We start from the raw sequence: 25,363 nt of genomic DNA, 5'->3' as shown, positions 1-25,363 counted from the left end.
CTGACCTATCCATCCGCTCACATACAGACCCACACTGACCTATCTATCCACTCACATACAGACCCACACTGACCTATCTATCCACTCCCATACAGACCCATACTGACCTATCTATCCACTCACATACAGACCCACACTGACCTATCTATCCACTCACATACAGACCCACACTGACCTATCTATCCACTCACATACAGACCCACACTGACCTATCCATCCACTCACATACAGACCCACACTGACCTATCTATCCACTCACATACAGACCCATACTGACCTATCTATATACTCACATACAGACCCATACTGAGCTATCTATCCACTAACATACAGACCCATACTGACCCATCTATCCACTCACATACAGACCCACACTGACCTATCCATCCACTCACATACAGACCCATACTGACCTATCTATCCACTCACATACAGACCCACACTGACCTATCTATCCACTCACATACAGACCCACACTGACCTATCCATCCACTCACATACAGACCCATACTGACCTATCTATCCACTCACATACAGACCCACACTGACCTATCTATCCACTCACATACAGACCCACACTGACCTATCCATCCACTCACATACAGACCCACACTGACCTATCTATCCACTCACATACAGACCCACACTGACCTATCTATCCACTCACATACAGACCCCTACTGACCTATCTATCCACTCACATACAGACCCACACTGACCTATCTATCCACTCACATACAGACCCACACTGACCTATCCATCCACTCACATACAGACCCATACTGACCTATCTATCCACTCACATACAGACCCACACTGACCTATCTATCCACTCACATACAGACCCACACTGACCTATCCATCCACTCACATACAAACCCACACTGACCTATCTATCCACTCACATACAGACCCACACTGACCTATCTATCCACTCACATACAGACCCACACTGACCTATCCATCCACTCACATACAGACCCACACTGACCTATCCATCCACTCACATACAGACCCACACTGACCTATCTATACACTCACATACAGACCCATACTGACCTATCCATCCACTCACATACAGACCCACACTGACCTATCTATCCACTCACATACAGACCCACACTGACCTATCTATCCACTCACATACAGACCCATACTGACCTATCTATATACTCACATACAGACCCATACTGAGCTATCTATCCACTAACATACAGACCCATACTGACCCATCTATCCACTCACATACAGACCCACACTGACCTATCCATCCACTCACATACAGACCCCTACTGACCTATCTATCCACTCACATACAGACCCATACTGACCTATCTATACACTCACATACAGACCCATACTGACCTATCTACCCACTCACATACAGACCCACACTGACCTATCTATCCACTCACATACAGACCCACACTGACCTATCTATACACTCACATACAGACCCATACTGACCTATCTATCCACTCACATACAGACCCATACTGACCTATCTATCCACTCACATACAGACCCACAATGACCTATCTATCCACTCACATACAGACCCACACTGACCTATCTATCCACTCACATACAGACCCATACTGACCTATCTATACACTCACATACATAAATAGCCTTGGATACTATGTTTGTTCAAGAACTCATCCAGGCCCCTCTTATAGGCATTAACAGAAGCATTCATCACAACATCACTATGAAAGGCATTCCCCAACCTCACTGCCCTTACCGTTAAAAACCACTTATGCTGCTTCAAATGAAAGTTCCATTCCTCTAATCTAAAGGGGGGTTTTGTTGCTCTAATCCATTTTATGGGAAAAAGATAGGGGTGCAACAAATTCACTATTTTAGGATCCAGCTGAACCCGGAATCCTTTGCAATGCTGGGACAAGCCAGCGCCCTAGGCAACCTGGTCGGCTTGGCTGTCCCCATGCCTGGATTATTGCAGTTTTTCATGAAGAGAGCATGCTTACCAGTGCCTCTTTGTACAGCTCTGCTTAAAACCAAAGCCACATAACTGTGGCTTCATTTTGTTTTTAGAGTATTTTAAACAATTGACAGGTGAGGAGCAATGGAACAGCGATTTTTATAGGCGCAATAGGTATTTTCTGAAGAAGCAAAACCCTTTGACTTGATACTTTGCACTGTTCCTTTTACAGGTAGATAACCCAGTGTCAGTTCTAACTCAAGAAATGAGTAAGCTTTTCCTACAGTCTAAGAATGAATCTGACAAGTATAAGGTGAGTGGAGCGCTAACTCTATAATGCTACTAAAACCTGTCCCTCCTTCCTCTCTTCTTTCAGTATATTCTAAAGCAGTGCTGTCCAAATTCTGTGGTGCCAAGGGCTGGAATTTCTCTAGCATACATGGTGGAGAGCCGCTAATGGGGCCAGTTTTGACCACTCCCCTTTTTTAAACTGCACCCACTTCAAACCACACCCACACAAGCTTTTTAAGACCATGCCCACATTAATGGTGGTAGCGCTGCAAAAACCCAAATGCTTGGTCCTCACTGCGGGGATATCAACCATCATTCATATGTGAAAGAATTATATTATGTCATATTAAGACACACCTTTAAATTTATATGCCTCCTCCTCCCCTGTGGATAGCACAGCAACCCCCAGCACATAATTACACACCTTAGGGACCATTTAATTGCTGTTTCCAACTGCTAACAAACTCTCAGAACAAACCCCTAGCATTTTCACCTCCCACAGGCAGCATAGGGCAGGCAGAATATGGCAGAGAGGGTAGGGCAGGGAGAGTACTGCCTATGTGTGCCATACTCTGCCTGCCCTATGCTGCCTGTGTTTGCCAAACTCTCCCACTGCAGGAGGTGAACAATGCACAGATTCTTTTCCCTAGATTAGTACAAACTTCCTTTATAAATATTAACTTTAAGGGTATCAATGCAGAGTGGGGCCTGATATATTTTACCACCTGCCAGCATTGTTTCTTTTTATCACTATTTAGGTTGTAAATGTGTCCACAGTGAAATCTACCTACTCCCCACTTGTCATATTAACACCTTTCTCCTGGAAACTAATTAAACTACATGTATGTCAGTGTCACCTGAAGGCTGGTGATATAGATATATCAGATATATGTAAAGATTGTTTCTTTTATTTTTTGTGTTACAAGCTGCCTTTCCTCTGTGTCCCACTGTGAGTACCAGTTACTTCTACACACCATTTTATTTCATGTCTGCAACTCCACACTGTACCTATGAATGACTATAACACCACAATCTTCCCAGCCTCCCAAACTCATTTCATGTGTACAGTGTTTGCCTTTACTTACCCTTGCCTTTACTGCCTTGCTCTCATTTCCCCATCATTATTTCTTACTGTACAGGTCTGCCCTTGCACATATGTCGCATCTGGGAATCATCTTACTAATGACACCTATCATAATTGATCCAGATCAATCTATAATGTATCTCACACTCACTCTCTACAAATTTTGCTCTGCCTCATTTTATAATGTGTTACTTCTACACTCGTACCCCTCACTTTTTGCACCATGTGTTTCTGTAATGAAGCCCACTGCCACACTCCGATTTATTACTTGTTGCTCCACCAGGTTCCAGGTCTGGATTTAAATAGGCCCTGGCATTTTACAGCCCCCTCCAGCCCACTAAATAGTGACTGTCTATGGCATCTTAAATGGCAGCCCCTCTGGCATTTGCCAGAATCTACAGATTGCCAGTCTGAGCCTGCCTGGTTCTATAGTGTTTCCTCTGCCATCTTCATATGTCTGATCTTCTGTTCCATCTCAGTATGGTGTGTATCCCACTGCAACATTTATTCCTCTAACCTCCTGTTTCCCCTCATTTTGACATTGCAAAAAATCACTCCTCCACCTCCTGAGCTTCATCTACAGTCCCTATGTCAGCCTTCTTTTTTGTTTGCTAGTTACTTTATGGAACATGTCCTAACACCTTCATAATCCAATACTGCTCACCATAACCTGGCCAACTCTGGCATTTTGTCTTATACAGTTCTTCATGAAAGCAACACAGCTAGAGCAGATGAAGGAAGATTACAGCTACATCATGGAAACAAAGTCCAAGACTCATGATCAAGTTAAAATTGGTAGTGAGGTAAGAAAAGATTGGTGTATAAATGTAATATACATTTTTCCCTGATGTATGCATCTACACGACAGGATACAAAGGCTCTAAGCAATGCAATAAAATTCAAATCTAACATCTGCACATTTTAATCCAACAAGTAGAGGCAAATGAGGTATTTCATGTGTCATTAGCAGTGACAGCTAAAAGCCTGCGCAGAGCTTAAAGGCGAGGTTAAATATTATTATTACACTATTAATGTTTAAAGAAATCAGTATGGAATGTGTATTTGCACTGGCACGCCTGGTACAGTCACTTGCCGCCATGTTCCCAACACTGGAAGTTCTCATAAACTTATGTTGTCCTGAAGTGTGCGCCTCTTTTATAAAGGCAAATCATAATGCGCTGCAATTTTATTTTCTAGCGGCTCTGTGACCTGCGGCAGGATTGCATACAGAAAGAGGAGAGCTTTAATAGCATTGCCTCGCTGGGAGAAATGAAAATGAATCTGGACAATCTAAAGAATTCAATGGCTTGGGCTCTGGTGAGCTTTTTTAATGTTGCAAAACCATACTTTACAATTTAAAGGAGAAGGAAAGGTAAAAACTAAGTAAGCTTTATCAGAAAGATCTATGTAAATACAACCATAAGCACTCACAGAAAATCTGTCCTCTATCAAAAGAAACACAGACAGATTTCTTGTCTTCTTTTGTGTATACATGTTCTTCGGTATCAGGATTCCTTTTTCAGAAAAATCCTTTATTCCCCTTATGTGCAGCTTTCTCCTCTTTCCCTTCTCCTGCTCCCCCCTTCCATAAGAATTCGCTCCCCCTCCCATCAGAATGCGTGATCTGAGATACCAAGGGCTAGAGCTGCAGCACAGAAGCTACTGAGACCAAGCTAAAATGGCAGCTGCTATCTTAAACAAATGGCGGGAGCTTCTAGGGCTGTTTACTCAGGTATGGTAAAGCTTTCTGCAGAATAAATATAGGTTTCTAGGTTGCACTAATGTGGCAAATCTATTGGCAGTAAAATGCCAAAAAAGACTTTCCTTCTCCTTTAATGTATGTATTTTTTTAAACATTAATTACCACAATCCATTACCACATTTTTTTTCTTAAATTTATAAAAGGTTAAATAACTTATTAGCAACTGAACACAATCAAGGCCAGTTTCTTATTATGTGTCACCCCTACCAATGCCATTAGTAAAAACCAGGGTAGCCTTCTGAGCAATCTTATGTCATGTCAAGTCAATATTTGACATTAATTGAAGTGACCCTGACCCATCTAAATCATTGGCTCTGCGAGGTCAGCCCACAACATGCCATCTCTGACAGAAGCCCCCCAGGTCTGCACCATGAAAAATAACTGTGTAAGGTGGAGACTGACCTTTCTTATTTATTTGTACTTCTTATATCTTTCTGCATTACTTTGACTGGGGGGGGGCACAAAATAAAATGTTTGGTCTCAACAGAAATGCTTTAAATAAACAGGTACCCGTTACAAGGGCCAGTTAAGATGGCGAGGCTGCTTGCTACTGTAGGGTTTTTTCTAGGAAAAATATACATAATGGGGCACATTGTTGTATTTTAATGAAATTTGTCTCAAAATATTTTTTTTTTATTCTAGGTAATTGAGGCAGAGAAACAGATTAAGCCAATTAGAGATCAAATTGTAACTGAGGAAGGACATACAGTGAAGTATGAACAGAGGATTGATGAATGCCAGGTATTCATCAAATATATATATATATTAAATATATATATTTGATTTTATATATTGTAGGAGGAATAGCTCTTGGGGATCTTTTTCCATTGCTCTGTCAGGAAGGGAACTGAGATGCCAAACAGTTTCTTTTGCAGGAATGTGTCCTGTGCTTTTTATGGACATTCAATATCAGCCCTTTAACTGGTGATAAGGTGGTATCTTCCCATTTTCCAACACTTCTGAACCAATATTTGTAAAAGAGCCCCAAGCAACACAGAAACCCCTAATATCCCTATCACTGTAACCTGTCCCTTCAAAAAGTAGGAATAAATACCATGTTTATATGCTGAAATCCAGCTGCAAATCAGTTCTTCTCTTTCTGCATCATTTGATATCCTGGGAGAGGAGGGACTAAAACATTGATGTTACAATTTGTAACAACTTCTCCACAGCTTACAGACAGCATGCCGGAACTACATAACCCACAATGCATTGCACTGTGATGTTCCTTTCCTTATTGACATCACGTGTGCAGGGGATTGTGGGATTGGGAGGATGCAGGCTGAAGGCAAGCGGAGGACAGGCGACTACTGTTACATTTTATTTGAGTCTAAAAGTAGCCAGCCAGATCAGCAGGGGAACAGGGGGCGGGGCTTAGGGGAACTGTTCCAAACCAGATTATTACATTAAAAATCATGTAAAGGCTGCATATTTTTCAATTGATGTATATTGCAAAGTTACTTGAATATACAGTATGTTTACTTTTCAAAAAGCTTGGGTGGAGTTCCCCTTTAAAGGCAAAATCTTGTGTTATTGAGACACAAAGCTACAGACTTGCAGTGCACACATCTTAAATGGACATAAAGGGCCTGATTCACTAAGGTGCGATAAAATTTATCGCACGCTTTTTTGCGTTAAATTAGACGCGATAATTAGAGCGTGATTCACCATAGTATTATCGCGTGCGTTAAGTCGCCATATCGCATGCGTTATTTTTTGCGCGACCGCATGCGCTAGTTTTACCGCATGCGTTAATTTCCGCGCTGAAAAGAATACGATCGCATGATTCACAATCACTTAGGCACGCTAAATATCGAATTAGGCTATGCGAAAATTAACACCTATTTCAGGCAGTCAATAATTATAGAAAAGTACAGTAAATGAGCTTTTGGCAATAAAATATGGACTTACAGTGTTATTTATTCAAGTCTGTGTTTCCCCTAGAGTGACGCAGCCGCCAGTTTGCAGGGAAATGGTCATTTTTAATACAGTAATTTTCTGCAAGTATTGGCGTGTATGGCTAACATGGTGTGCGTTCATTTGCACGACTATTTATATGCGGCTACAAGTAATGAAATGTTTCGCCAGGCATGGATTCGCAGCAAATTTTTGGACGTGCGGCGAATTTTTTAATGCGTTTCGCAAAACAATCTGCCAATGGCAAAACGCATGTAAAAATTTGCCACACAAAAATTCACCAACAATTTTTTTGCCCGCACAACATTTTTGCCGTTTTGTGGATCTTTCAAAAGCTTTGCTAATTTTTCACCAAAGAAACCAGAACACATTTGCTCATCACTAGTGGCTACTATTTATAAGCATCTACTATTTATATGTGGCTAATATTTATATACACTATTTATATTCTACCATTTATATGTGGCTAATATTTATATACACTATTTATATGCTACCATTTATATGTGGCTAATATTTATATACACTATTTATATGCTACCATTTATATGTGGCTAATATTTATATACACTATTTATAAGCTACCATTTATATGCGGTGACTATACGCGTGCGTTATTTATCGCATGTACCTTCAAATACCGCATTGAAATAGTCTTCGCGAGTTAAATAACGCATGCAATATCGTGCGTAAAATAGCGCAAGTATGCTTATAGTGAATCATGCGAAAATTAAGACGCGATAACATTTTTAACGCACGCTATAAATAGCGCACGTTTTATCGCACTTTAGTGAATCGGCCCCAAAGTCTCATACAGTCTCACAAGAAGGTTTCAACAGCCAGAGGGTTGGCTTCCATTTTAATGATGCATGTTTTGTGGCTTTCTTTTTTAACATAAACACTTTTTTTAATGTTTTTATGTGCTTGTTCATTTTTAAATCTTTGCTTTTATAAAGGTTTCTGCTACAGAAAGGCCATAGTGCAGGCCTATGAAGGTCTAGTCCTCGTCTGATGGGTTTTTCAAACCTGCCAAATAGATATCAGGCCAATTTGGCATGCCGACGAGCAGGCCCTATAACTGAGCCAATAAGCTGTTGCCTCAGTCTGGAGGGGCGGAGTCAGCAGGATACATCAGACCATTTATGGGCACCTTAACGCTTCCTGGTTCAGATCAGTTAAATGAAAGCTTTTACATTTCAGGGCAAAGTTAATATTGCTGAAGAGAAGTTCCGGGCTAAACAAGAGGAGCTTGATAAGATCACTCAGGAAGCTGCAGAACTGAAGCCCAAAGTCATAGCTCTAAAAGATGATGTCCAAAAAAAAAGGAAATCCTATAACGACGCCGAGGTAATGCTTAATGCTTCCCCAATCTTGCACATTAGTATGTTCAGCTTCCATTTTTTCCATGAACTTGTTTACACAAGCAATGTGGGTAAAGGACTGTCAGCCAAGAGAAAGGACACTTTGGAAATAAAAGTGATTACTGCTGTCAGGGCTTTGACCTTTTCTAAGGCCCCTCCAACTTTTGGTTCCTCTCCTTATTTTAAAAGCAAATGGACACTCAATTTTGTCTGCTTCAGGGTGGGTCCCAATATCCACTCTTTTTAAATGGAAGGTTAGCAGGTTAGTTAGTCACTGCTGCTCCAATTATATTCAAGACCAGGGGTCCCCAACCTTTCTTATTTGTGAGCCACACTCAAATGTAAAAAGACTTGGAGAGCAACACAAGCACCATAAAAGTTCATGGAGGTGGCAAGTAAGGGCTAATTAGTGTGCATAGAGGCACCCTACAGGAGGTTTTATTTGGTAGTTAATCTTGTTTTTATTCACCCAAAACTTGCCCCCAAGTCAGGAATTTAAAAAATAACTCCCTGGTTTGGGGGCACTGAGCAACATGTTGCCCCCAAGCCACTAGTTAGGGATCACTGTTCTAGAGTATAATGTGTAATTATTTCCCTTAATTTCTGTTTTCCCTGGCTTCTGGGATGGTGTTAAAAGCTTAGCTTATATGTTTAGCCTAGCCTAAGCACCTTTTCCCTCTGACTGACAGCTCACAACCTTTCTTATCACCCTTCATGTTAATTTATAATCCCACTACAAGAAATTGCTATGTGACACAACTGATCCGCTGGCCTCTGTGCACTTCTGTGTCCCCACTCACAGGCACTGTGTCAGCTGGGGTGCAGTCACCTGGAGTGGATTTTGGGGCAGAAGCAAATGAGAATGCATTTTCTCTCTGAAATCTGCTCTGTGTGTCTGTAGCCAGGCTGACGCAGTGTGGGCAGAAGACAGCAGATCGACTGATTCTTGGCCTGTGTTTATACCCAGGCTGAGAATCAGAGGTTGTGACTCCAGCAGATTTGTTGGATCCTCATTTGCGATACGGAACTGTAACAAGGACAGTTTATCTTCCTAGGCTTCGTATAACCGGCAAATAATGGAATTAAAACGTTCAGAAAAGGATGCAGAACAACTGAGCAAACGTATTGAGGAACTGAAAAAAAGGTAGGAGGCATTTTTTTGTGTGTTTACCTCTCTCCATGGGAAAGAACATTGCTGCAAGTATTCTTGTGTTTTTGTGTAAAGGACCCACACAGAATTGTATTGATGGTTGCGGTGTTTTGTATCTTCTTGTATTAGGGATGGTAATGCATCTGAGAGGGAAAAGATGGCACGGCAGCAAGAGATAGCCCAAATAACGGAGAGGAAGGAAGAACTTCAGAATCACGACATTACCATCAGTCAGAAAATTAAGCAGCTGCAAGAGGCGATTGAGAAGCATAAGGAAAAGTGGATCAGAATTGAGTATGAAATGATAAACATTTTTGCCATGTTCACTAGGGTCTGTGTATCCATGCATTGATGGGGTTGGGCCAAGAATATCTGTAAAAATTAAGAGAATTATTATATTTGCACTCAGCACACCGAACTGTAGGAAAAGAACCAATCAGCAGCCAGGCTGACCTGATAGGAAACTAAAGCATGTCTTTGCTTGTGTGACTGCAGGGCTGTGATTGGCTACCCCCTCCTACTGTGCTTCTGGCAGGGAATGTTAGGACCATAGCAAATCTATAGGGAGCTCCAATAAAGGGGCCATTTTTACAGATAGTATTAATTTTTAGTCCAAAGTGAAACAAGCACCATATTTTTTTCATAATTGCCTAAAAGATTAGAGGTTTTTTTCCATGTATCCTATATGTCTCCTTTAATGACTAAACCCTTTTTGTGCCACAGGTTGCAAATTTTAGGAAGGATCTAAACTCCACAGCCTGTAGATGCCACTGTATGCAGCACTTCCAGGTTCTGAATCATGTTTCCAGCTACTAAAACCAGTATAGCGCTGCTCTAGGCAATAGGGGGGTCAGAAACATGTATAATGTTTTCAGTTTTTTTCATAGTGTTATATAAGTTGAAATAATATAGAAATTTTTCATCCTGCTGGTGCATAGAGCCATGTGTGACATTTGGCTGTAGTTTTCAGCAGCAGCTATGCATGTATGCCATACTTTATGCCAAGTTCATTTGTCCCATGGGAATTGAGTGAAGACAATTCCATCCATTACTTTATTGCCACTTTTCCCAAGGAAAATCACAGCTACAGATCATGGTGTGCCATTATCCTTACTGCTTGTTGTCCCTGTGCACTAAGGAAATATGGATGCTTATTGTATTTTTTTTCTGATTGAAAAAGAAATGAAGAGCAGAATGTAAAACAAAGGCTGGAGCAGCACAAGAGACAGCTGAGGGAGTTACATGAGAGTAAGACGGACCGGTTAAAGAGATTTGGGAAGAATATCCCATCCCTTCTGGCTGCAATTGATGAGGCTTATAATCTAGGCCGCTTTAGAAAAAAGCCCTTTGGACCTTTGGGTGAGTCTTGCTCATTTAACTTATTTCTTTCTGACATATTAGGACTCATTTACATCAAAAATGAAACTATGCTAATACCAGGACCAAATATGCTGCAGAGGGCACCATTTTTTGGAGCTACCTGACCATGCTAACTTGACTTATGAGTGCTTTAGGAAAGCAGGCTGTTCCACATTCCTGTAGATAAAAGAGGGCAGCAACATGATCTTCAGTTCTCTGTATTGATTTAGGCCTAGAAGTTTGGGGTGCTTTAGGGAAGAAACAAACATTTGCTGGATATAGGGTGAGAATAGCACAACCACAATTCACAGAAGTGGCTTAATGCATTTAAAGCTGACAGATACAGTTTTAAACAGCTGGCAGGAACATCCTGGCATTAATTTTATTGCCTGATTTTCTTTGTTTCATCCCTAGGTGCCTACATCCATCTGAAAGACCAAGAGTTGGCACTTGCAGTTGAGTGTTGTCTTAAAGGGCTCCTGTTTGCCTTCTGTTGTGATAATCACCAGGATGAAGGAATACTTCAAAATATAATGTCAAAACAATATTCACAAGGCAGAAGACCACAAATTATTGTCAGCGAGTTTTGGAATAATGTCTATGATGTTAGCCAGAGGTGAGAATTCTCTAATTAACCTCATCCTGTAATGGCATGCATAAACCCCTATAGGAGCTGTTGCTGCCTTCACTTGAGCTTTTGACAGCTAGCTTTGGTGTTTATCCTCTCTGAGTTCTCAAAGTCATTTTGGTATTTATTTGTTCTTGACTATTACATTTGATTAATTGGTCTACTCTTCTAATCTCTGCATGTCCGATTTCATTTACCTCCTCACCGTGGTGTACAGAGTGCACATATGTGATGCAATTGTCATGTTTTTTTACCCATAATGCAGCATTTCCCCCCAGAGTCCAGAGTCATTGTGGTCGCAAGAGGAGATGCAAGTGCAGTGTTGGCCATCCAAGTGACCCGCACCTGATTTTTTATGTGCAAGTGCACTGCACTAATTGACAGAGGCCCCTTTGAAAACCCTGGCGCTACGGTCTAGTTTGGAGGTGGTGGTAGCTCCAGGGTTCCTCTACATCCATAGGCGCAACTGCATGAAATGAGTAAAGCAGCTATATGGAAGTTCAATGGGTTTTCTTGCTCAAGTGACTGGGGCCAAGCACTTGTGGTCCTAAATTACCCTTAATATTTGCCTGAAATGCCAGTTTTTATCAACTACAATGCAGAAGGCAAAAGCCATAACATGGCCGGGTTAAATTTTGTGCATCTGAATGGGTATACTTTAAAGGAATCGTCTTTCCTTGATGACCATGCTTTGTATTTACTGTATCTTCTTAACCTGCCACTGACAAACAACCTGCCACTATGGCACTGTGGTGACCATATTTAGATTCTGTTTTGGCAAGTTTTTAAAGTATATAATTGGAAATAGAGGATGCATGTGATAGGGGACACTAGGGGCCATGAATTACATCCCATAATCCTGTTTGACCCCTTGTTTCTATAAAAGTAAATTAACTTGAAGGTCATATGAAAATCACCAGAGAGCAGCATCAGAGAGCACCCTTTGCCTGAGCTGGGGCATCTTTTCTACAATCTAGGAAGGTTATGAATTTAAAATTTGCCAGAACTGGGGTTAATATTTTGTAGACAGTAAAAAAAAAAAAATAAATAGGGCATAAGTGGAAAATTCTGATACTTTCCACCCAGTATAACGTTGACGTTATATAACGATTGAACAGGGAGGAATGATTTTGCATAATTCAGAATGATAACGTATTCACACCACACTCAACCACATACCTTCCTCAGATGTATGTTTTTATCCCACCATGTTCACTTACAGAGCCTCCTTTCATCCCAACCATCCAACTGTGTTGACTGCTTTGGAAATCGACCATCCCGTGGTGGCAAATTGCCTGATTGATATGAGAGGCATCGAGACAATATTAATTATTAAGGTAATTAGTAATGAAGTGAAATGCCATGTTTGTCTTATCTTTTTAGCCTGTTTCCTCCTGGGAAATTTTCCTAGGCGGTTTATGTGTGTTGATACACACCTTATACATCTATGCACTTACAGTTGCAGCAACACAACACAGTTTCGGCTCTTGCAACACAACACAATATTGGCATTTGCCAGCAGTTGTAACTTATTGCCCACTGCCACCTGAGGTTAGCATAACAGTTTGGCAATGTCTGGGCTATACCTTAATTTGGAGAAGCTTTGTGGGATAATAACATGTTTTTGACCATATATATTCCCTGCAGGATAAGACTGAAGCAAGAGAAATAATGCAGAAAAGGGTCCCCCCTAGAAACTGCCGCGAGGCCTTTACAGGTGAAGGCGACCAGGTTTATACAAACCGTTACTATTCATCGGACACTCGCAGGGCCACTCTGTTAAGTCGTGATGTTGAAGCAGAAATAAGGTAGGTTATTTATGGATTCCCCTTTCCTGTACATGCTATGTTTTCCTGCATTTTGCTATTTAATAAGCCTTTTCTTAGCTAGGAATAAATAGTGAGAACCTTTGAGCTTTCTCAAAAAAATAGAATAACAGAACATTGAGTTCAAATAAAGCGTTTCACTACTCATCCGAGCAGCTTCTTCAGTTAAACTGACTGGTATGGGAAGCCCTCAGCATATGTTTTCTTCCACTAATCCAATCACAATGGCACTTTGTAACTCTTCAGAAAGGTGACATCTGAAACTCACAGAGGTGTGAATGCTGTGGAGTTACTTTGAAAGGATTACCAAAGTATTATGCAACTCTTCAAAACAGGTGTTACTTGTTAGAGTTGCATGAATTGATGTGTGAAGAATTATGAAACTGCCGGGGTACAGATGTTAGAACAGCATTGTATGTAGCAGACAGATGGTGTCGAAGGCCCCCGCCTGTTTAGGGATGGTTTCTCCACTTTAACATGAATGGCGTCTTTTACACCTCTTTCAAACCAGCGGTATTCTTTGTCCATAATTTGGACGTTGCTATTTTCAAAGGAGTGTTACTTGTCTTTTAGGTGTTGAAATACAGCACAGTCCTGGCCTGTAGAGTTTGCCCTCCTATGCTGAGCCATTCGCTTGGAGACCAGTTGCTCTGTCTCACCAATGTAAAGGTCTGTGCACTCCTCGCTACACTGGACTGCGTATACAACATTGCTTTGTTTTTCCTTTGGTGTTGGATCATTTGGGTGTATAGGTAAAAACCTGTCTCAGTGTGTTGCGAGGTTTGAAAAACACAGGGACGTGGTGTTTGTTGAAAATTCTCCTGAGTTTCTCCGACGCCCCTGCTACATATGGGATGACTATATTGCGCCTACTCTCTGTCTCAGGACGGTTATTCCTTTTGGTGTTCCTGTTGGGCTTAGTTGCTGTTGTTTTGACAATGGCCCAGTCTGGGTAGCCACAAGCTTTCAGTGCTCCTCTGAGATGTTTGCTTTCCTTGTCCTTGGACTCTGTATCGGTTGTCACACTTTCCGCCCTGTGGTGTAGAGTTCTAATGACACCCAGTTTGTGTTCCAGCGGATGGTGGGAATCAAACAACCAATATTGATCCATATGACTGGGTTTCCTGTATACTGCTGAGGACTTCCCATACCAGTCAGTTGCACTGAAGAAGCTGCTCGGATGAGTAGTGAAACCTCTTCAATGATTACTTAGCAAGTCCAGTTGCTTTAGATTTATTTATACTAGAGATACCATGACCTGGAAGAATGAAAATCTTCATAGTCATATTGTCACCAGTTTGTTTTTAGCTTGGTGGGCGGGGTGAATTCTACCTGCAGTTAATGTTTCTGAGCAATAGTCACCTATAACGAAAGTGCACAAATGCTTTCAGGCGCTTGTCATCCAGAGTTAATGGAAGGTATTTCAAACATTGTGTCTTTTACCCACTGAGCTACACAACGCTCAAAATCGTTTATGTCATTCTCCTTAAGGAGCTATTTATTAGCAACACGTGTTTAAGAAATATCTCAGCCCCTAATTTCCATTAAAACTTAATTTTTTTAAAGTCATTTGGAGGAAGAGCTCAGAGACTTTGGAGGCCAGGTGGCTACTTTGCAGCAGTCTGTGCATTCTGTAGATAAAGACATCAAGGAAAATGAAGACAATCTGCGCAAGTATTATAACTCAAAGAAACAAATACAGGTAACTATCCCTTCTTCCCACATGAGACCAACTGTCCCTCTGAGTTCCATGACCTGTATAAAAGCACTCATCCCTAGGCCTTGTGCGGGGAAATAATTCACTATATATAATGGAAAATTCAATACCAACTTACCGGAATTTTCATTTCCTGGCTATCCATGGCAGCATTCACTCATGGGTTTACTCCACCTGCTGATAGCTGATAGAACAGAATTAAAAATAATTAGACAATCACTCCAGATACCACACCTATATATAGATTCACCCCTTCCTCTCAAGAGTGTCTTTGTATCTTAGCAATTATATTTAAAAATGGGGTGGAAAAGCGTGAATGCTGCCATGGATAGCCAGGAAATGAAAATTCCAGTAAGTTGGTATTGAATTTTCAATTTTCCCTGGCTATCCATGGCAGCATTCACTCATGGGTTAGTACCATAGCAGTCAAATGGGAGGGCTTTTTTTTTTTTTTTTTAAATGAGCCAGAAGTCACGCTAGAGCTCCCCATTTATATAAGAAGACCTTGTGTCATCTGCCAAGTCCTGAGGCATAGTTTGTAGAACACAGACCTCAATAGTGAAATGAAAGCTTTACATTACCTGTACCCAACTGTGCATAGCGCAAATGCGCTGCTGAGAAATACCACCTTACTACAGAAGTTTGGCTATGCTGTATAGCATTTGCACCAATCATATTCAAATACTGCAACTGTGCTGAAAACTGAAATCAAGTGAACCTGAGCCAAGTTAATTGCAAAAGGTCTAACGAATATATGGAAAACTGCTTAATATATGGAAAACTGCTTAATATTTTGGAGTTGATAGAACACACCAAAAGTCTGCATTAATATACATATGCACAAATGACTTTAGTGTTTCTGTGCCACAGGATGGTAACCACAAAGATGGAAAAACTTTTTTTTTTTTAAATATTGAACTGCAAGTGAGCCCTTTAGTAATAGCATTGAGACTAAGATTGCAACACCAAAGCCAAAACACACATCTACTAAACAGTCAGCCCCTTTATCTCCATATTTCCTCTGGAGCTGATCCAAACAATTGTAACCTTCTATGAACATTAAACTCGAGATGGTATGACAAAAAAATAACCTAAGACAAAATGCTTACCTTATACAGGTATGGGATCCCTTATCCGGAAACCCGTTATACAGAAAGCTCCGAATTACGGAATGTCCGTCTCCCATAGACTCCATTTTAATCAAATAATTCAGAATTTTAAAACTGATATCCTTTTTCTCTGTAGTAATAAAACAGTACCTTGTACTTGATCCCAAATAAGATATAATTACCCCTTATTGGGGGCAGAACAGCCCTATTGGGTTTATTTAATGGTTAAATGATTCCCTTTTCTCTGTAATAATAAAACAGTACCTGTACTTGATCCCAACTAAGATATAATTACCCCTTATTGGGGCAGAACAGCCCTATTGGGTTTATTTCATGGTTAAATGATTCCCTTTTCTCTGTAATAATAAAACAGTACCTGTACTTGATCCCAACTAAGATATAATTACCCCTTATTGGGGGCAGAACAGCCCTATTGGGTTTATTTAATGGTTAAATGATTCCCTTTTCTCTGTAATAATAAAACAGTACCTGTACTTGATCCCAACTAAGATATAATTACCCCTTATTGGGGGCAGAACAGTCCTATTGGGTTTATTTAATGGTTAAATGATTCCCTTTTCTCTGTAATAATAAAACAGTACCATGGCATTGATCCCAACTAGGATATAAATAATCCTTATTGGATGCAAAACAATCCTATAGGGTTTAAGTAATGCTTTATAGATTCTTTAGTAGACTTATAGTATGGAGATCCAAATTACGGAAAGACCCCTTATCCGGAATACCTTTGGTCCCGAGCATTCTGGATAACGGGTCCTATACCTGTACTATAAAAAAATATTTCAACTAGTGATTAACTCACCCAAACTACCAGTGCTGGCTTTGTATACCTTTGTACTGTAGTAAAATATATACTGTATACCAGTGATCCCCAACCAGTGGCTCAGGGGTAACCCCTTCAGATGTCACTTCCAGTGGCCTCAAAGTATTTTTTTTAATTTTTTTTTACTTTTTTCTTTACTTAAATTTCTAGTTAGGAGCCAAGCTCTGATTGCATAAAAACCCAGTGTAATTGCCAGAGACTTCTGTAGGCTTTCAGTCCACATAGAGGCTATCAAATAGCCAATTATAGCTCTTATTGGCACCTCCATGAACCTTTTTTCATGCGTGTGTTGCTCTCCACAACTTTCTTTCATTTTAATGCAGTCCACAGGTATAAAAGGTTAGGGATCCCTGCTGTATACCTAAATTGAATGTAGTGGTTATGAATAGTCTTGATCCCTGCAATGAGAATATATTGGTGTTAGTAATAAAGTACTGCAACAATTTGCAACTAAACCTGATTAGTAATGTAGTGGAACGTAATACCCAGGAAGAGTAGTAAAGAAAAAGTATTATCACGCATCAAAAGTGCCTATTATAGTCGGCTCTGAAAGAACACACTGCAGTATTAATCCAATGAAAGAAAACCCAGTATAAGCATTTAGTAATGCTAAAATATGCAGTTGGTGAGAGCACAAACCTAGTTAGGTTAGGTAAAGTTTAAAAAATTTTTTTTTTTTTTTTTTTTTGGAATGATTGGACAATGAACTGAATATAGAATATATTCAATATCTGGTTTATTAGATATAGTAATAAAATATTTAACTAAAATGAAACATCTTCTAATGTGAAAACTGAAAAGTTAACTGTTATTATACACCAACTCTCAGTATCATTTTTCCTAACTGAAAAAGAATATTCATAAAACTTGTAGTGTGCAAAAAAATAGTATTTTAATCAAGAGCATATTCTGTTGACATGGTCAGACTAGAGCCACACGACCATATCTCGCACACCAGTTCTTGGCATCCATAAAACGGTCACAAAACACAATCCTCCAGGAGGCCCCATCCTGTCCTTCTAGGCCCCCCAACTGGGCACAACTGGATTCCAGTTTTGTTATGCATTGCCTATACTGCGCCACTACACCTGGCGCTTTACAGAGATGGTTCATCTTGTATATCACCAGGAAACTTATTTCCCGAGCAACTTCAGAATTGTAAAAAAGATTCCTCCAGCCTGTTGTAATGTACAGAGAACAGTACCCAAGATGAATTTATACACACGATGTTAATATCTAGAAAATTGGAGCAGTATTGTAACATCAGGACCAATGGGTTATAAGTGCCTTGGGCCAAGGACCTCATTCAACTGATCACAGTTTTGTTCTCACTGCCTAATCCATAAAACATACCCCTGTTTAAGTTTATGCTCTGTAAAGTACAGTGTACATTTGAGGTGCTATATAAATATACATACATCTGCAGTGACAATATAAATAGTCTAACCTGCGGACCTACACATGGGGAGTCTTTAAAGGGGAAGGAAAGGCTAAGTCACTTGGGGGTGCCAAATTGTTAGGCACCCCCAAGTGACTTAGATCGCTTACCTTGTACCCTGGGCTGGTGCCCCTGTTAGGAGAAAACAGCACCAGCCCGGGGTACCTGTAGCGCTTCCTCCTTCCTCTTTCTTCTCCGGGCGAAATCCATCGGCCGGCGCATGCGCAGTAGAGTGGAAAGCCGACTTTCTTGTTTAAGTTCGGCTTTTCACTCTACTGCGCATGCGCGCGCAAGCGAATAGGAAGGAGGAAGGGATCGCTGCTACCCCGGGCTGGTGCTGTTCTCGCCTAACAGGGGCACCAGCCCGGGGTAAAAGGTAAGCGATCTAAGTCACTTGGGGGTGCCAAAATGTTAGGTACCCCCAAGTGACTTAGCCTTTCCTTCTCCTTTAATCAGCACTGGAGAAAAACATCAGCGGTTGCTCACAACAACCAACCAGCAAACAGATTAAAATGGTAAGCTGTAAAGCAAGATCTTATTGGTCCTTATATGCAACCCTAGTGGCAATGCCCAACTCCAGTGCCCCCAAACACCCCCCTATATTTCACTTAAAGGAAAAGTAACACAAAAAATTAACTCTAAATATATTCTACATACTTTTATTAACATATGTATCAGAAAAAAAATGCAATATGATAAGGGGTTTTTGAATAAAATACATTACAACTGATTTATAGGGCAAAGCTTGGACGGCGATGTGGGACTGCTTGACTTCCGGGTTAATCCGGAAGTTCATTTGCTGCATTCTTTAGAGTCAGAGATTCTGTCCTGGGAGTGATTTATTGGGTTTTTCAGCGATGGTGCTGGCAGAGGGACAGGTAATAAACCATTTCTTCTTCCTAGATCAGGGCCGGCCTTAGCAACTGCAGGGCCCAATTGGAACCATTTTTGCGGGGCCCCCTTAGTACATTGTGAATTATGCTTAGTACAGGGGGGGAATCACTATGCTGCCATAGTTTTATAGTTTTTTAGGATGTTCCTGCTGAATTGTGCTTAAAGGAAAAATAAAGTCAAAGTCACTTGGGGGTGCCAAAATGTTAGGCACCCCCAAGTGACTTTGACCGCCTACCTTTTACCCCGGGCTGGTGCCCCTGTGAGGAAGGAACAGCACCAGCCCGGGGTAGCTGCCGGCGCTTCCTTGCTGCTGATTCGCTGCGCGCGCATGCGCAGTAGAGTGAAAAGCCGAACTTAAATGTTAAAGTCGGCTTTTCACTCTACTGCGCATGCGCCCACCGCTGGCACTCAGGAAAAGGAAGCGAGGAAGACGGAAGCGCTGCGCTCCAGGTGCCCCGGGCTGGTGCTGTTTTCTCCTAACAGGGGCACCAGCCCGGGGTACGAGGTAAGCGGTTAAAGTCACTTGGGGGTGCCTAACATTTTGGCACCCCCAAGTGACTTTGACTTTCGTTTCCCTTTAATATAGGCACACCTCCCAACATTTAAAAAATGTAAATAGGGGCAAACACCCAACACTAGCAGAACAGAGCAGCACTGACCAGCTTTCATGTAGCCATCATATGGAGCAAACTCAGGGGGCTGTTCCTGCTGAATTGTGCTTAGTACAGGGGAATCCCTATGTGCCATAGTTTTATGGTATCTCTCTGTACAGGCTATGAGCAAACTTAGCAAACAAAATTTTCTGGGCCCCCCTCCTCCCACACCCTGCCCCCAATGGCCCCTCCCCCAGTAACCTCTCCCATCAGTACAAAGGACACAGACATTGGTAGCCAGGGCCCCCCCTAAAACATTGGTAGCCAGGGCAACAGCCCTAAAACATTGGTAGCCAGCCCAAGGCCCCCCAAAACATTGCTGGTCCTACCCCAGTGTCCTCATACTATGGCCCGCTCCTTCCTGCTCCCCCACTCCCCCCAACATCCTCCAGCTTCCCCCCCAAGCATCCTCCAGCTTCCCCCCAAGCATCCTCCAGCTCCCCCAACATTCCCCAACTCCCCCCCAGGCATCCTTCAGCTCCCCCAACTCTCCCCCAGGTGTCCTCCAGCTCCTCCAACTCTCCCCCCAGCATCCTCCAGCTCCCTTAACTCTCCCCCAGGTGTCCTCCAGCTACCCCAACTCTCCCCCCAGCATCCACCAGCTCCCTCAACTTTCCCCAGGTGTCCTCCAGCTCCCCTAACTATCCTCCCAGCATCCACCAGCTCCCTCAACTCTCCCCCAGGTGTCCTCCAGCTCCACCAACTCTCCCCCCAGCATCTCCCAACTCTCCCCCAAGCGTCCTCCAGCTCCCCCAACTCTCCCCCAGGTGTCCTCCAGATCCCCTAACCCCCCTCCCAGCATCCCCCAACTCTCCCCCAAGCGTCCTCCAGCTCCCCCAACTCTCCCCCCCTGCATCCCCCAACTCTTCCCCCAGCATCCAACAGCTCCCTCAACTCTTCCCCAAGCATCCTCCAGCTCCCCCAACATCTTCCAGCTCCATTAACTATCCCGCAGGACTCCTCCAGCTTTCCCCCAGGACTCCTCCAGCTCCCCCAACTCTCCACCCCAGCACCCCCCAACATCTTCCAGCTCCCTTAACTGTCCCCCAGGCCTCCTCCAGCTTTCCCCCAGGCCTCCTCCAGCTTTCCCCCTGGACTCCTCCAGCTTTCCCCCAGGCCTCCACCAGCTCCCCCAACTCTACCCCCAGCGCCTACCTGCTCCATCCTGCTCTCGCTCAGCGTCCCCATGCTCCTCCTCCAGCTGTCCGCTGCTTGCATCCTCTGCTTCTTCACTTTTAAAGGTTGCGCCCCGTGCGTACTGAAGTTACATGTACGCACGGGGCGCGACCAATCAAATTACCTGCTGAACACCAATGAAACTGGCCCAATTACCAGCAATAGGTCCAATCGGCCTAGGGCCGGCCCTGTCCTAGATAACACTGTCTGCCTGTAGGAACGGATCGCTATCTGAGCCTGCACGGGGAAAGGGGGGGAAAGGGAGGGGGGAGAAACCCGGAAGTGTGCTACAAAAGTAGGGAGAGAGCTGCTTCTTGAGCTATATAAGGTTGATTTTCTTAAAAACCACTTATTCTATTGATATTTTGCTATGTTGTATTTGCTAATCAAAGTATTTAGAGAGGATATTTTGAATGTGAAAAAATTGTGTTACAGTTCCTTTAAGCAGAGGCTATGGATGACAATAAAAAAAAACTTACCGTGAAACGTGGTATCAACATTTAGAAATAGAAACACAGCAATACTACACTGTAGCGAGAAAGATGACTAGATTATCTAGAAATGGCTAATGATGCCCGGTATACCCAACAGATATAGCCTTACAATGCTACCTACAGTATTACCCATACTATAATGGAAATAGCCTAGCTTTATTGTAGTACTTACCGTGCATTGATGCCGTAGCCTTACCCTAAACAGGGCAGAGACAACAAGTTACCCTGAACCCATGAGATACATAGTATCTTGCCTGAATTAATACATAGAACCTAGCAGAGGCATAAAACTGCCTTTAACCAGTATTTGTGCAGTAATATACGGAAGTATAGTAATTTATCTACCTAGGAACAGAAATTTATAAAACATTAGAGCTAGAGTAACATTTACCTACAGTAACAGTATTAAATAGCAGAGGCTCAGTCATGCTAACTTACCATAATACTAATAAACTGAATACAGCAATAGTATATCAGGTTTCCTGAGCAATAATACAGCATTAATATCCTGAAAATAGATATAGCATGGTAATGCTAGCTTGCAACAACACAAAAATAATGAGAATACTAAATATAGTATCACCAAGTTATAATAATAATAATAATAATAAATAATAATAAAAGTGTTAATATACTGCAAAAAGCAGAATTTGGTAATTTTGCTGGCTCCGTTTAAAACATACAGTATTAATACACTGTGATAGTAAAAGCATAACGAGCACAGCCAGGCGGATCAACTTTAATATGGAAACATGTTGTAATTAATTTTCTGTATTGGATATAGCTGAATGTGGCATGGTAATGCTACTTGCAATACTACATACCGAGCATAGGAGAACCACTGCTTTGTAACTCTTTCACAGCCACCATGTTAATTCATTAAATAAAACAAAGGCTTATAATTTTAACCTGCAAAAATAGAATATTAATATATGACCTTGCAGAAGTACAGCCTCGTAACATTAACTATCATGAATATAGTAAAGAATTCTGAACCTTTATTTGCAGTGATGTAGTATTAATACACTGAACATAGCATCATATATTAATTTGCCATAGCATAGTCCTAGGGGCTGATTTACTAACCCACGAACGGGTCGAAATGAGTCCGATTGCGTTTTTTTCGTAAAGATCGGTATTTTGCGATTTTTTCGTATTTTTTGCGATTTTTTCGGCGTCTTTACGAATTTTTCGTTACCAATACGATTTTTGCGTAAAAACGCGAGTTTTTCGTAGCCATTACGAAAGTTGCGTAAAATCTTGCGATTTTTCGTAGCGTTAAAACTTGCGCAAAAAGTTTCGCTTTTTTCGTAGCGTTAAAACTTACGCGAAACTTCGCACCTCTTAAGTTTTAACGCTACGAAAAAGGCGCAACTTTTCGCGTAAGTATTAACGCTACGGAAAAATCGCAAGATTTTACGCAACTTTCGTAAAGGCTACGAAAAACTCGCGTTTTTACGCAAAAATCGTATTGGTAACGAAAAATTCGTAAAGACGCCGAAAAAATCGCAAAAAATACGAAAAAGTCGCAAAATGTTAGTTTTCAAGTCGGAACTTTTCCAATTCGGGTCGGATTCGTGGGTTAGTAAATCAGCCCCCTAATATCCTAAAAATAATGGATACCTGCAATACTACCGTATTAATATGCCAAACACTGTGGATACATAGCTCAGTATGTTAACTAGCAATAACAGTATTAATGTTAATTCGTTAAATATAACAAAGGCTTATAATTTTAACCTGCAAAAATAGAATATTAATATATGATATTGCAGAAGTACAGCCTATTCACATTAACTATCATGAATATAGCAAAGAATTCTGAACTTTTATTTGCAGTGGTGTAGTACTAATCCACTGAACAACGCATAATATATAAATTTGCCATAGCATAGTATTAATATCCTAAAAATAATGGATAAAAAAATGCAATACTACAATATTAATATGCCAAACAACACAGTGCATACATAGCTCAGTATGTTAACTAGCAATAACAGTATTAATATACTGAACAAAGCCACAACATAGTACAGAATGTACATTTACAACACCACAGTGTTAGTATACTAAACATAGCAAAGGCATGGCATAGGGCAGACTAGGAAAATAGTCATATGCTAGTAAAATTCATCTTAGTAGACAGTCCTTAGTAGGTGTTACCAACAGCAAATGTGAGTCTGGCCACAGACTAATAAGAACAGTCACACAGTCAGTAGAATAGCAGAAGCTTTGACCTTTCCAATCCTACCGACTCCAGGTGGATGCAATGAAGCCATAGCTAGCTGAGCTAATCAGGCTATTAGGCTGATGCCACGCGAGGCGTTTTTACACTGCGTATTTTCTAATTTTCTCAGCGGCTGAAAAACGCCTGATATCATCATCCATAGAAATAACTTAAAAAGACTCGAAGCAAACCACACAAAGCGTAAATACGCTACAAAAAGCCTTAGCACAGATTTTTCAAGCGTTGGCTGAAATACGCCAGTATTTGCACAGCAAGCTATTCCTATGTATACACAAAGGCAGCTGCCAGACCTAGCAGAAATACGCAGCATTTTTTGCTATTTCACACTATTAGCACCATGGAAACGGGATTTGCTACGTCACCAGTACTAGGCTGAAAAACGCCATAGTCAGGGGCTGTGTGGCTTGTACGGCGATTTTAGGCTGAGAAAATACGCAGCGTAAAAACGCCACGTGTGGCATCAGCCTTAGAAGATTTCTTCTTTAAGGGGAATGGCATAAACATAACTTCCCTGATTCCCCAATCCTTGCTCTCTTTTATACCATTGCACTTACCAAAAGGCTTACCTACAACCTTAGTTTGGCAGCATTTTAGGGCTTTGCATTTGCAAGGATCACCGGCCAGAGGGGACAGAAAGAAAATCAGCAAAACTGCTGGTGAGAAAAAAGCAAATGAAAGTCAAATAAAAGGTAAGGAAAACAAGATGCCCGTGATCTGCCCTGTAACAACCCTTTTAAAAAGGGAAGTAGTAAATGCCACTGCTACCTGCCCACCGTAATGTTGTAGGCATACATGGTATCTCAATGCAAGTGGTCACTTTTAGTCCCCAGCTGCCTAACAGGGACAGCCAGGATAGCAAGTGTGTCACTGTGCATACCTCCATGGCTCTTCAGAGAAAGAGAGGCTGAACTTTCTCTGGTTTGGGCACCCATACACTGGGACCAGGTAAGCCTAAAAGAAAAATTCTAACCTGAAAACAGGCGCGCCCCATCAGCTTCAGAGGACAGAAAAAAGACACTCTTGAGAGGAAGGGGTGGATTTATATATAGGTGTGGTATCTGGAGTGATAATTATTTTTAATTCTGTCCTATCAGCGGGTGGAGTAAACCCATGAGTGAATGCTGACATGGATAGCCAGGGAAATATGTATATATATATATATACACACACACATAAAGTGTATGGGTGTGTTATTAAAAAAAAGGAATTTGGGTTTGATGTTTAACTTGAAAAGGACTTTTATTACTAATACTTCTCGATCTCTCTGCTGCTTTTAACACTGTGGATCACCCTCTTCTCCTCCAGACTCTCCGCTCTCTTGGCCTTCGTGACACTGCTTTATCCTGGTTTTCATCTTATCTCTCAGATCGATCCTTCAGTGTCTCTTACAATGGGGAATCATCTTCTCCCTTGCCTCTTTATGTCGGGGTTCCCCAAGGCTCTGTCCTGGGCCCCTTACTATTTTCTCTC

The 25,363-nt window shown here is 41.6% G+C and overlaps 1 protein-coding gene across 1 annotated transcript in view; it reads left to right on the top strand.

Moving 5' to 3' along the window:
- smc6 (structural maintenance of chromosomes 6) overlaps positions 1–25,363 on the top strand; it is a 60,138-nt gene that overhangs the window by 15,034 nt on the left and 19,741 nt on the right. Inside the window, exons 6-17 of the mRNA XM_031902954.1 lie at positions 2,175–2,255; positions 4,019–4,120; positions 4,515–4,634; positions 5,722–5,820; positions 8,197–8,343; positions 9,413–9,501; positions 9,637–9,801; positions 10,688–10,866; positions 11,281–11,482; positions 12,717–12,831; positions 13,142–13,302; positions 14,887–15,022. Coding sequence (XP_031758814.1) covers positions 2,175–2,255; positions 4,019–4,120; positions 4,515–4,634; positions 5,722–5,820; positions 8,197–8,343; positions 9,413–9,501; positions 9,637–9,801; positions 10,688–10,866; positions 11,281–11,482; positions 12,717–12,831; positions 13,142–13,302; positions 14,887–15,022 — 1,596 coding nt within the window. The remainder of the gene's footprint in view (positions 1–2,174; positions 2,256–4,018; positions 4,121–4,514; positions 4,635–5,721; positions 5,821–8,196; positions 8,344–9,412; positions 9,502–9,636; positions 9,802–10,687; positions 10,867–11,280; positions 11,483–12,716; positions 12,832–13,141; positions 13,303–14,886; positions 15,023–25,363) is intronic.

The sequence above is a fragment of the Xenopus tropicalis genome, chromosome 5 (assembly GCF_000004195.4).
Source record: "Xenopus tropicalis strain Nigerian chromosome 5, UCB_Xtro_10.0, whole genome shotgun sequence".
NCBI classification, from domain to species: domain Eukaryota; kingdom Metazoa; phylum Chordata; class Amphibia; order Anura; family Pipidae; genus Xenopus; species Xenopus tropicalis.
The sequence above is the reverse complement of the archived record's forward strand: the minus strand, read 5'-3'. Positions and strand labels throughout refer to the sequence as shown.